Source organism: Malaya genurostris, chromosome 1, assembly GCF_030247185.1.
Source record: "Malaya genurostris strain Urasoe2022 chromosome 1, Malgen_1.1, whole genome shotgun sequence".
Taxonomy (NCBI): domain Eukaryota; kingdom Metazoa; phylum Arthropoda; class Insecta; order Diptera; family Culicidae; genus Malaya; species Malaya genurostris.
Genome location: NC_080570.1, coordinates 15,890,646 through 15,904,233, shown reverse-complemented (window position 1 = coordinate 15,904,233; position 13,588 = coordinate 15,890,646). Strand labels below are relative to the sequence as shown.

The 13,588-nt window shown below is 38.5% G+C and overlaps 2 protein-coding genes across 5 annotated transcripts in view; both read right to left on the bottom strand.

The window, feature by feature from the left end:
- LOC131433158 (tyrosine-protein kinase Fer) overlaps positions 1–13,588 on the bottom strand; it is a 134,515-nt gene that overhangs the window by 12,627 nt on the left and 108,300 nt on the right. For 2 of the 4 annotated variants that reach the window (XM_058600025.1, XM_058600016.1), the window contains 5 exons: positions 13,415–13,508; positions 13,022–13,217; positions 8,849–9,304; positions 8,614–8,791; positions 8,216–8,428 (listed from right to left, as the gene is read on the bottom strand). In XM_058600025.1, coding sequence (XP_058456008.1) covers positions 8,216–8,428; positions 8,614–8,791; positions 8,849–9,304; positions 13,022–13,217; positions 13,415–13,508 — 1,137 coding nt within the window. The other 2 variants (XM_058600036.1, XM_058600006.1) reach the window with 2 other exon arrangements.
- Positions 193–1,450, bottom strand: LOC131433213 (uncharacterized). Its single transcript, XM_058600089.1, has one exon. It carries the CDS (start codon positions 1,379–1,381, stop codon positions 296–298), a length of 1,086 nt encoding a protein of 361 aa, XP_058456072.1. The 5' UTR covers positions 1,382–1,450; the 3' UTR covers positions 193–295.

The following is a 13,588-nucleotide window of genomic DNA, read 5'->3' as shown; positions in this document are numbered from 1 at the left end:
GTTCAGTACAAGTTTTGAAACTTATTATTGTCTTTCACAGGTTCAATGGTGCACAATCCATTGAAAATGGAGCCAACACCTCAGCAATTTTGAATCAATAAGAGCTTTCTTAGTTGTCATCAATAACAGCATATTCAATGCTCATAATGAAAAATAAGGATAATTTGGATGCTTCTGCTGGATTTCTACAGGGTGATTTTTTAAGAGCTTGAGAACTTTTTTAAACAATAAAACGCATAAAATTTGCAAAATCTCATCGGTTCTTTATTTTAAACGTTAGATTGGTACATGACATTTACTTTTTGAAGATAATTTCATTTAAATGTTGACCGCGGCTGCGTCTTAGGTGGTCCATTCGGAAAGTCCAATTTTGGGCAACTTTTTCGAGCATTTCGGCCGGAATAGCCCGAATTTCTTCGGAAATGTTGTCTTCCAAAGCTGGAATAGTTACTGGCTTATTTCTGTAGACTTTAGACTTGACGTAGCCCCACAAAAAATAGTCTAAAGGCGTCAAATCGCATGATCTTGGTGGCCAACTTACCGGTCCATTTCTTGAGATGAATTGTTCTCCGAAGTTTTCCCTCAAAATGGCCATAGAATCGCGAGCTGTGTGGCATGTAGCGCCATCTTGTTGAAACCACATGTCAACCAAGTTCAGTTCTTCCATTTTTGGCAACAAAAAGTTTGTTAGCATCGAACGATAGCGATCGCCATTCACTGTAACGTTGCGTCCAACAGCATCTTTGAAAAAATACGGTCCAATGATTCCACCAGCGTACAAACCACACCAAACAGTGCATTTTTCGGGATGCATGGGCAGTTCTTGAACGGCTTCTGGTTGCTCTTCACTCCAAATGCGGCAATTTTGCTTATTTACGTAGCCATTCAACCAGAAATGAGCCTCCTCGCTGAACAAAATTTGTCGATAAAAAAGCGGATTTTCTGCCAACTTTTCTAGGGCCCATTCACTGAAAATTCGACGTTGTGGCAGATCGTTCGGCTTCAGTTCTTGCAGGAGCTGTATTTTATACGGTTTTACACCAAGATCTTTGCGTAAAATCTTCCATGTGGTCGAATAACACAAACCCAATTGCTGCGAACGGCGACGAATAGACATTTCACGGTCTTCAGCAACACTCTCAGAAACAGACGCAATATTCTCTTCTGTACGCACTGTACGCATTCGTGTGGTTGGTTTAATGTCCAATAAAGTAAACTGAGTGCGAAACTTGGTCACAATCGCATTAATTGTTTGCTCACTTGGTCGATTATGTAGACCATAAATCGGGCGTAAAGCGCGAAACACATTTCGAACCGAACACTGATTTTGGTAATAAAATTCAATGATTTGCAAGCGTTGCTCGTTAGTAAGTCTATTCATGATGAAATATTAGAGCATACTGAGCAAATAATAATGCATGAAAATCATAACCTCAAAAAATCTGAGCAAATACTAATGCATGAAAATCCTAACCTCAAAAAAATCACCTTTTATTAAATCTCGACAAATATTAGAAAAGATTCCAAGTGCAAATGACAGTTTCTCTTTGTTTATTTGCTCTTTAAATTATAATGTTTAACAGCAGATCGAATTTCAGTCGAATTTGATAGTTTCAGTCGTTATTCTATACAAAGTGTAAGATAGAAGGATTACCTCTTGGACCGTAATAATCGAAAGAAAAATATTAGAGGGTTGTATTCAAGACACGACCGAGCACAATAACATTAAAAATGGAACATTTCTAGGGTTTTGTTCGTATGGGAATTAAGTATGCAAACCGATCCGTTGACAAATTAAAACATTTTTAAGCTTACAATATTGAAGCTTTGGAATCATTTAAATGAGGAAAATCCAGGAACAAGCGGAGGAAAATCGAGTAACAAGCGCTGCAAATTAGATCCGAAAAATCTATCGCCGATAGTACCAGAGAACCAAAATAAAATACTCAATTCAAACCAATTTTTCAATGGTATGCAACTGAAATATTCAATTGACGTTGTTTCATAAGTTTAAGTTAAATATTTCCGAATTGATTGTTTGTTGAGTTATATAAATCCATCAATAATTGACTGAGTTATAAGCGTTCAAAATTATGACAGAAAAATGTTACGCGATTAGTTTTACATGTTTTAAATTGACACCCAGCCTCGGGAAGCGAAGTGTAAGGCATTTTTAATGGCAAAATCGACCAAAAATTTGCTAAATACATGGTATATTTCAAAAGAATCGGTAACCACGCTGATTAGGTTCTTCAATAGCTAGATGATATATAAGATACTCAAGCGAACACGGTGTTGCGCAGACAACAGGAAATTTCTCCAACACATAATGCAAAAGCGACAATCCAGCAAGTGAACGCATATACAATCAAGTCATCAGCTCACTGGACGAGCTACTTGTTTCATTCACAGTCAAACATCAACTAGGCAAAGAAATATTGTGCAGCCTATATTTATAGATTTCTCTTCATACTACGCATAACGATGCGGTGTTTTTTATGCATGACGCAAAGCCTCCTATGCCGAACAAGAAGTTGACGTCATTTTGTATAACGGGGATTGGTGGATGAAAACATAGGTCGATTCTAACCATTTTTTCAATAGTATGCTATTGAAATACTGAAACGACGTCGTCATACATGTTTAAGTTAAAAGTTTCCGAATCGATTGGTTGTTAAATTATAACAATCCATCAACAAATGATCGAGTTATTAACGTTCAAAATTATGACACAAAAAAGTTACGCGACTATTTTTGAAACTTTTAATTGACACCCGCCCCCATATAGTGAAGAGTAAGGCATTTTTAATGCCAAAAGTAAAGAAAAAGGAACTGTCATTGGCACTTAGGGCCATTTCTAGTGTTTTTCTTCAAATTTCAGAATAAGTATGCATAATGGTAAAAGTAACATCAGGTAACATGTTTGATAAATTTTTTAAGAATTCTTAGGGGCTGTGTTTTTTAGTTGCCAGCCAATGATTTCCCTGATTTCACCAAAATTTGTCTCAGTAATGTCAAATTGTGAAAATACTTGTTTAATTATCTTGGTATTGATTTCAATAGGATTCACAAAATCGACAAAGCTCTCAACTTTCATTTTATCCACCGTTTGCAAGGAATATTTGATTTCCTTCTTTGACAGCTGAAATTGGTTTTTCAGAGTTCGTAAGAGCTTGATGATAGGAAAGTCAAATTTAGATCATCTCAGTCACTAGAGGCATAGATTGTTGTTGTTTTTCCAAAGTGACAAGCGTACATTTTAAGAATTCTTGAAGGATTTTGTTCTCTCGCCACTACCCAACTCTGAAAGAATATCGTATATGTTGTTAGCAATGGCCTCTTGTCCTCATGTGCACAACTGGCCAAATAGGCGCTGTGAGAACTTGTATGCACACAATCAGCAGAGGCTTCAGTGGCTTATGCTTATGGTAGTTGAAAACAAATTGCTGTCTCAGTTGCAACGTCGAAACGGTTCTGATATCATACCATATAAGCAGTGCACAACCCGTAAATTTTGTCACGAGACGCCACTGGTTGTTAGAAGTAATCGGGTTTGAGGGAGGAATGTTGTGCTTTAGTTCATTCATTTTTTAATTTTTAACCTTATACTATACCAGGCTAAAAAAGAATTGGAATACACTAGAGATGGTCAGTCCGCGTACGGTCCAAAAGTTTTCCTAGTTTTCCTCGAAGATTGAGTGTACTGGAGTTCTTTATTGAAGAACAATAGCTCTCTATTCTTCTCAATAGAATAGTCTTTCAAAACGTTTGCTGGTTTGAGGAATCTGGTAGAAGTTCGCGAACTTTGAAAATGTATACAAAAGAGAATGATTATTGGTAGAACACATGCAAAAAGACTTTATTATTATTGAATCTGTTAACTCGAAAAAAAAATTTATAGCTCTCATATTATTTTCGAAGAAACATACAAAGTTTCAGAAAAACGAAAGAACGGTTCAATAGAACTAATTCTTTCGGTACAACTATCAAGTTTTCAACAGTTCTTTGAAATGAACGGTTTTGTCCATTTCTAGAGTACACTGCTAACTTGCATAAGTATTAAGAAGGACTGATTTTCCAGATAGCCTTTAAAAGTCTGATTCAGTGGTAGTCTTGAAAGTTCGAAAAATAATTATTTTATTGTAATTGTAAAACTTTAAATTTTATTTTTCATCATTAGGCTTTCAAATAACTCATGATATTTCTGGAAAACTACAAAACACCACCAATAATCGTCGAATATGATGTGAAAGCTGCGCTTAAGAGCGTTATTAGAAAAAGCAAGAAGTTCAAATAAATTGTGTTGATTTTTCAAGAAAGTTGCAATAATTTTTATACTTCATTCCTTCGTGGAATGCAAGACTGATCACCGTTGGCCAGATATGTTTCTTGTTTTAATCCTATTGTTACATCGAAGTTACTGGCGAAGTAAAATACAAACTAAAGATGGAATACATTGGGCTGGATGGTACTGTTAGTTCAAAAGATAAACGTTTGGACAAACTGTGGATGAGAGTTTTAATCGTAGTTGCCAAGGAGATACCCGAAAAATACTTATTTCTCAACTCTCGATGTCTTTTTGGACATGTAAAAATCCGGGAATTTTAAGTCTCGCGCACCGGGAAAACCGGGAAAAACCGGAAAATTGAAATCGCTAATTCACTTGCCACCCTGCAAATGTCTTAGAAATGCATGAAATGTCCAGATCTGGTGTAATCTTAAAAAACATTTTTTTGAAAAAAATAACTTTGGGACTTGGAATTTCCGAAATCTACTTTTTTTTTAATGCCCAAAGTCTCTGAAATACACGAAACAAAAAATCGAAAATTTTTTAAATGTTAGAGAGTTGACTTAAAAAAAACTGGGAGTCGGATTTGGATCAAACTCAATAGCATTCCAAGTAAAACCGGTGAAAAGATGAAATAAGAAAAAAGCGAGAGAAAAAGTAGAATAGTAGCTATGAAAAATAATATACACTTAAGACAGCTGAAAAAGCAAAAAGAGGTAAAAAAATACAAATAAACAGTAGAAAAAATTGAACGTTAAAACGGACTGTGAATGAGAATCACAAATAGGCACCAAGACTTTTTATCAATATCAAACGTGGAGCAAAAATTTAACTGTATCACAAACTGAAAATCGAATTTCACAATAAAGATTGAAAAGATGCGGAGTTCTACAGAATTCTTATCTTTCTTTCGAAATACAAAGCGACAATTCCATAGTCAATAAAAACAATTTTGCTGCACTATGTATGATGCGACGTCGTCAAAGCGTCCGACTTTCAATGTTTTCTTTACCATTAATTATAATTATGAAAATCACACTAGTAAAAATGTTAGAAATTCACTATTATTTACATGAAAATGAGTGGAAAGCCTACTATGATTCCAATCAGTATAAACGTATACACTGCTAAAAATCAACACTTTTTTCCTATTTCTAGAAGCACCTAGATTTTACAAAGGGATTATAAAATTAAATCTGATAAAACTAAATGAAATAAATTAAAAACTACAAAAAAAGTTAAAAGAAGTTCATAATTCAATTTCGGAATTGGATAGAAGAGCGAACTCTGCTCAATAATACAAAACTGGTTTGTTTCACTTGAAAATGTTTCCCCTTAAATCCGGTTCAATGCTAGACAATAGGGAATTTTCATTTCAGGGCCTCAAAGGGTTAACAAATATTCCCATTCTGTACGAGATCACTGCGCAAACTCCGTACAATTAATTCGGTTGTGGTGAGCTCAAACCTGCTCCGTATCGTAACGTAAGTGAGAACAGCAAATTTGACTAATGTTTGACGCACTTCGGATTCGACATTCGGACACCGTAATGGCGTCAGCAAGCTTCTGATCGTAATAAATTACACGCCAGAAAGAACTGCATGTTCGATCCGGTCGGCCCCTCCATCGACATGTAATCGACGACATTGACGGGAAATTATATGTTGAATGGGGTTAAAAAATAGAACATTATAAAGGCGTGTTATTTTTTTCCCTCCGCTCTCAACCTTCAATCGATGGACGTTGTTCGTGAATAATTTGACGCAACTGATGCAGTGTTCAATGGAGAAGCTTGGTTACCTACTGGACGACGGATTACCGTGTTTCTACATTGGAATGATACTGCACTTCGTTTAATCGTTTTATTCTCGCGTTAGCATGCAAACAAAATTTCCAAAAACATGCAGATAAAAAAACAGCTATCCAAGCATGCGTGTAGAACAAATAAAAACAAAATCTGACAGTAATATACAATGCTGCAGCGATCTAGCATGCCAAAAAATCGTCCCACCGGATGGCGATGGAAACACAGCAAAAATCAATACTCACGCCATCGCCACCGTCATTTTCCGGGCTGACAAAGGCAGCCTGGGTGGTGGTGGTGGTGGTGGTAGAAGCGCTGCTGGTCTTTATAGTAATAACATCAATTTCCTCATAATCAAGATTCAACAACTCGGATACACACCACTCCTCCTCGTCGTCGAAATCGGTTCCAGTGCCACCGTGGTTGCGACAGAATCGTCCTCCGTTGGGAAACTCTTTGGTAAAATCGAGCACCGTCTTACTTGGGTGCAACCGTTGGAAGTGGCGGGAGCAGGCTCGACAGAGCCGCGGATCCTTGCCGGGCACCTGTGGGCTGTTGTTGGATGCCGCTGTCGCTGCCGCCGCCGGCACCAGTAGTTTAGGTATTTTTTGATGCAATTTAGTAAAACGATTTTTCAGATTGTGTTTAAACAGTGCGGAAAGCTTCGACGACGACGACGACGTATTCTGTTCGACGGCGCCTTTGGTGCTGCAATCTGTGCCGTTGTCATCGGCTAACGACGACAACGGTTCAAAACTTTTGCCATTGTTGGCGGGCAACGAGTAGTGCGACTCGTCGTCGTTGTCGTCGTTCATTTCATTTCCGATCAGTTCCTGAGCGACGCGGAGATGCTCGGGCGTTGCCGGGGCTGACCCCGGGTCCTGTCGGTTGTGGTCGGAAAAGATGAATTTTATAGTGGTTAGTCGATTGGCGTCTCGCTCGCTAATTAGATCAATTTTTTCCTCCTTCCCGGCCGTTTGCTGGTGATGCTGACGCAGGGCCATGTTCAGCGAGGAATCTTTTACCTTGTTGGTGGAATGTATTATGTCGCGGAAGGTGGACATCATCGTGCTGGAAAATGAGCCCGCTTTGGAGCCATCTTCCTCCGTCGGACAAAGCGACGGACCGGTATCGGCTAGTTTGGATTCATCGGCATCCTCCCCGAGCAGCTCATCCTCGGAGAATGTTTGATTGCGGTTTTTCAGACGTTTCTTTTTCTTTTTCTTCTTTTTCTCCTCCGTCTCCCGAGGGGTTGTTTCCGCAAAACTGGACTCATTTTTCATCAATTTAAACTGATCGTTTTCGTTTTTCTTGAGATTGGATACTTTGCTTCGGAGACGTTCCGTAAAACTGCTTCCCTGTTCATCGACCTCGTCCAATTTTGGTTCCCTGTCGGTTTCAGAACTAGCGCTTTTGATTTTAATTCTTCGTTTAATCTTATCACGGAAACTAGCTTTCTCAGGACCTTTTTCAATCTTCGGCAAGCTGAGAGAATGTGACTCTTCCGGACTGGACAGCACATTGATATAATCGTTTTGTTCTACATTCTTCTGGAACAGTTTCCTGTCCAATTTATTGTTCAATTCATCGATACTGTCCAGATGGGCATCGATCGACGATTTCATTGCCATTCTCAGCTCTTCGTAGGTGGTATCTTCCTGGAGCAGATTGTTTTTCGAATCGTTGATATCGTTTCCGTACAGTTCATCTGAAGTGGACTGATCTTCCGGTGAGTTCAGTGAATTCAACAGCATCACCTCGCTTTCCTCGCTGCCCTTCAGACGCCGATAGCTGCCAACAGCATCCTCACAGCTCAACCCACCACCAAGCCTGTGGTGGTGATGATGATGATTAGTAAACCCATCGTCAAATCTAAGCCCCCTTTCGTTAATGTTATTAATGGCGTTGGTAGTAGAAGCACACTCAAACTCAGCCTGCAGCAACAGGTTAGCTTCCATATCGACATAGGTGTTAGTGGACACACGGCACTCCGGATCGGTTTGGTTAGTAGCGGCTAGCTCCTCGCCGGCGGCAGTCACCGACGAGGGTTCAACCGGTTCAAAGTAAACATTCTCGTCACACGGGCTAGGAGGACGGGGAACACATTCGTGACTGCCATTTACCGTGGAGGATGCCTGACTGGGACCGTTGCCGGTGCCGTTGCGCAGCCGATGTCCGCTGCGAGGTGTTGCCACCGGAGTGACACCGTTTTCTTTCGCTGCTGCAGCCGCTGGACCGGATTTGCGTCGAAACTGGTCCCGGATTAGTGACATAACACCACCGGCCGCTCCTTTGGAAGCGAAGAATGGCATCAAAGAGGAACTGTGCAAGTCCTCCTATTTTTCATTCCATTTAATTAAGTTTTGGGAAGAAAGTAAAAGTAGAAAAAAGTACCAATGAGACACCATCACCAAAAACAGTATTTCCCCAAATACCGAAGAAACGGGAGGAAGCGTGGAATTGATGAAAGAACAACCCACTACCAATAACCAACGATTGTGGACTGAAAACTAAAACTCACCGACAAATCCTGGCTAACCGATTTCTTATTCTCGATCAGATGTTCCATCGATGAAATGTCATCACAACCGGAAGGCAGTTCCTCGCAGCCAACGTCGTTCAGGGCAGCACGAATCATTTCAACCTGTTTCTGCATTTGTCGTTCCTGGCAGCGCATCGCAATCAGTTCCTTGGAATTCCTATAAATCATTCGACGAGTCAGTTTAATCAAATTACTAACCATTAAAAATACTTACTTATTACTACTATCCTTACAGGCGGTCCCATTCGATCCATTCAGTATCGGTGTCGACGATGGACTGGAACCACTGCCACTACCACTACCATTTCCCGTTCCGTTGTTGGTCGCAGTTCCGTTAACACCGTTCTCCTGGCACAGTTTGCCTTGCGTTTCCTGCAAGTCCTTAATCGATCCCTCCAGTTCCGTTTGACGGGCTTTGAGCCAATCCACCGTTAGATTATCCACCGTCAGTGTGTTGGCTTGCAGCTTTCCCAGACTGTCTTCGACCAGTGATTCGTCGAAGTGGAACAGCACCGGTGCGGTGGGTGTGGTTTTGTGTTTCTCGGTAAATTCCCGGTATTCCTCTGCCGGCGTGATGCCACTGATGTTGGACTCTATCCGTTTCTGAATTTCGACAAACTTCTCCGACGTGGTATCGCCCAGTTTGGAAATTTCTTGCAGCAGGTTGCGCCTGAAAAATGATAATAGAATGAATTCCAGTTAAAAACTGAGGTACGACGATGACTGGACAGATTTTCATGATGGGCAGCACACCAACGCGTAACCGGATGTGACTGGTCGAAACCCTGGCAGGATTTTACGTTCGTGTTTGTTCTTAGTTCTAAACCAGTTTTTAATGCACTGGGTCGGTTGAAAAATATTTATTTTATGCTGAGTAACTCGAATCAAAGTTTGTTTGAGCGGAAAGAGTTATGAAAGTTAGAAGAAGGAGAAATCTAATTTCCTTCAATTTACGTTTACTATACAAAGTGGAGGACTTGATTAGAATGCGTAAAATCGTTCAGGAACTAACTAGTTTTCCTAACTAATTCTTTCTTCGCCAGGTAGGTGCTAAATATAATTTAATAATATTTTATTATTGCACCATCTTCCTTTTCATTGCGGAAATTTCAAGTGTCTGAATTGCTTCTGAATACAATCGTTTGACACAATTCTTCCAGCTGGTTGCAAACAGGCTAAACATTTCGGAGATTGGCATCGCAGTAGGCTTGCACATCAAATGCACATTTCGACGTCAACATTTCATAAGGTCACTCAAATCAATGAGAGTTTCTCTTTGTTTACTTTCTCTTTTGTTAATATCTCCTTAATTTTATGTACTTACAAAGTATTCGTATAGAATGAACGGCAATATTCCCATGTTTCTAACAGTACTAAATAGGTAACAAACATTTGAAGATCCATTTTGAAGTTTTTGATCGCTATTTTCGATACGATACGGACACCGGCATAGTCGAAGCCGGTGTTAGTTTCGTCATCATCTAATACGGCCAATAAATTGGAACAGTTTTGAGCCCAATTTAGAAAATCTCTTACGTTTATGCATCATCACCTCTAACGACCGTTTGAAATACTTAAGATTTATTACCCAGTGATTCCGAAGTCTGACACCGGAAGTCGGATCCGAATCAAATTCAGAAAATTTTCATAAGACCTTTCATTTGAATCAAAGTTTGTGAAAACCGGTTGGGACATGTCTGAGAAAATGAAGAGAGTTCCATTTTGTTGAAATGAAAATTTTTACGTCAACAATCTTACGTCAGATATTTGATGACAAAAATTGATACGACAAAAATTTTCTTCGTCGGAAATCTACGCGTGAAATGTTACGTCAAAAATTTTACATCACATATTTCTACGTTTGATATTTTTGCCTCAGAAATTTCGACGTCAGAAGTCTTACGTCAGAAATTTTACATCAGGAAATTATACTTCCGAAATTTTTACTGCAGAAGTTTTTACCTAAGCAATTTTACGTCCGAAATTTTTACATAAGAAATTTTATGACAAAACTTAATACGATAGCAAAGATTTTTTCGTCAGAAATCTACACGTGTTCATGACAGAAAGTTTACAACAAAAATTACACGTCTAAAAATATTTTTGCGACAGGAAATTAAAAAAAAAATATTACGAAATTTTACATTAAGCATTTGTACTTAAGAAAATTGTTGGTTAGAAATTATACGTCCGATTTTACACCGGGAAATTGCTCGTCAGTCCCAGAAATTTTACATCAGGAATTTTACGTCCAAAATTTTAACGTCAGAAGTTTTTACGTCAGAAAGTTAATGACAAAAAATTGTAAGACAAAAATTTTCACGTCAGAAATTTTACATCTGAAAATTGTCAGAAATTTTTCGGTTAGAAATTTTACGTCCGATATTTTTACGGCAGAAATCAGCAATATTATGTCCGAAATTTTTACTTCAGTAGATTCTACATCGAAATTTTTACGTCTGAAATTTTCAAGACTAGTATGTTACGCTCGAAATTTTTACATAAGAAATTTTATGAGTTTGCCAAGTATTTTCTCAAGTAATTTTTCGTAAATTCTCGTGGTGCTCTTTAGTTTTCTAGAAGCAGTTTTTCGAGTGATTTCTTGAGCAGTTTTCTGTACTGTATTTCGAACAGTTTTTTGATCAGTTCTGTTTTTTTGGAGCAGTTTTTCGAGCAGTTTCTCATGCTTTTCATTTAATTTTTACAAGTAGTCAGGCAGATTTTTCGGGTTGATTTTTTAGAAGTATATTGTACTAATTTATCAAGCAGTTGTTCTATTTCTGAGCAGTTTTTTAAAATTGCTTCTCAAACAGATTTTCGTGTTATTTCATCGAGCAATCAAGTGAGTTTTTCAAAAAGTTTCTCGTGAGATTTCAACCGATTTTCAAGCAGTGTCTTAACAGTTTTTCGCACTGCTTTCAAGAAGATATTCGTGTTTTCTTCATCTAGCTGTTCTTCGAGTAGTTTTTTTTTAGCAGCTCTCCCAGTAGCTTTTCTAGCAGTTTCTCGTGGGTTTAATCCGATTTTCAGCCAGTTTGCTTGCTGTTTCTTATAGCTGTTTTTATAGCAGTTTTTTCGTGCTGTTTTTTAGACCAGTTTTTCAAATAGTTGTTAGAATAGCTTTTCGAGCCTTTTTTCGATCAATCATTTGATCAGTTTTTCGAGTAGCTTTTCGTACAGTTCTTTGTTTGCTACTCATCTATTCAGGTAACTTTTAGAACAGCTTTCCAAAAGTAGTTTCGAAGTAGTTCTTCGTGATATTCGTCTATTCGAGTCACTTTTCGAACAGTTTTTTTTTAGTATTGTTCATACTTATTTTTCAAATATTTTCTCGAGTAGTAGCTTTTTTTCGAGAGTAGCTATTTTTTCGAGAGTAGCTTTTCGAACAGTTTTTGGATCAATTATTTTAACAGTTTTTTCAAGCAGTTTTTCGAGTTCATCTATCCGAGTAGCTTTCCGAAAAATTATTTCGAGTAGTTGTGATATTCGTTTATTCGAGTCATTTTTCGAATAGTTTTTTTTGAGCTTATTTCGAACAGTTTTTTTCAAAAAGTTGATAGATTAATTGTCGGAGCATTTTTTCATCCTCTCTTTTTGGAGCAGTTTTTCAAGTAGATTTTCATGCAGTTTTCAAGTTAACTTTCAAGGAGTTGTTCGATTAGCTTTTCGAGCAGTTTTATAGGTCTGTTCGAGCAGTTTTTTTTTCAGAACTAGATTTTTGGGCAGTTTTGCGTAGTGTTTTCGATAAATTTTTCGAATAGTTTTTCTAGTAGCTTTTCGAGCAGTTTTCCGAGTAATCTTTTCAAATCAACGACGAATGTTGGTTTTAATAACTTGCCTAAAATAAAAATGTCGCGAGTTCATTTATAGTATTTTTTTAAAGTTTTCTGCTTCAATTGACCTTTTTTCAGTATTCAACAGGGCCGCTTTCACAGACGGAGCAGATGGGCACATGACCCCGGGACCACGAACGCAGATGGCCCTTGACGGGACCAACCGAGCAAAAAAGATCATTCAGTTAGTTAGGGGCCCAAAAATAAATCTTGCCCCGGGCCCATTAATACGTAAAAGCGGCGCTGGCATTTAACTTTTTTTCAGTATATATTTCTTAGAGTGCGATTTCCGATAACTTTTCTTTTAGACACCATTTGTGCACAATTCACAGTCAAATTTGCAAAAAATTACTCGACCTTTCTAAAAGTCAGGCTTGACTTTGACTAAAGACTTCTTCTACTACTGAAAATGTGAACAATGTTTCATCCTGATCGGAGCATTTCAAGTCTAATCAATTAGCATTTCATTTCTGTCATTTTTCAAAACAAAACAAATAACAGTAAAACCAAAATCTACTCTACCGTCCTAGTAAAGGTCCGAAAAAAGAACTCACCACGTCAGAATAAAGCCTTCCTGCTGGGACTGCTGGTGCTCCAGCAGTCCGGGCAGCAGAATGGTCCGGATGTCCTTCTCCACTTCGGCGGCTTCACTCAACAGCAGCACGTACTCGTTGTGGGCCAGGTGAAGCTTTCGGCAGGCCTTCTGGTACTTGTCGATCACGTCATCCAATTTGCGGCCGGATCTGCCCGCTGGAAAACAAATTAGAGAATGACTTCGGTGAAGAAACAACAAAAAAAAACGCTTGGATTGCAAATAAAAAGACAGTCATGGCAGACAGTGAAGTGTGAAAAAAAAGTTTGCCACAGCAACAGCAGTAGCAGGCTGTGGACTGATTGATTCTTTTTTTCTCAATCGTGAAAAGCAAAAAAAAAACAACCGAACTTACATTTGATAATCTCCTCGAACCGGCCCCTCAGCAGTTTGTAGTACTCCAGATGCTTCTGATATTCGGTTTTCTTCCGGGCAACATCCTCGGTAATCTGTAATGAAACAATGAAAAGATTTAATCAGAATAATGTTTGGTGCGCTTGATTGGTTGGAAAATCACGTTCGAGAAATC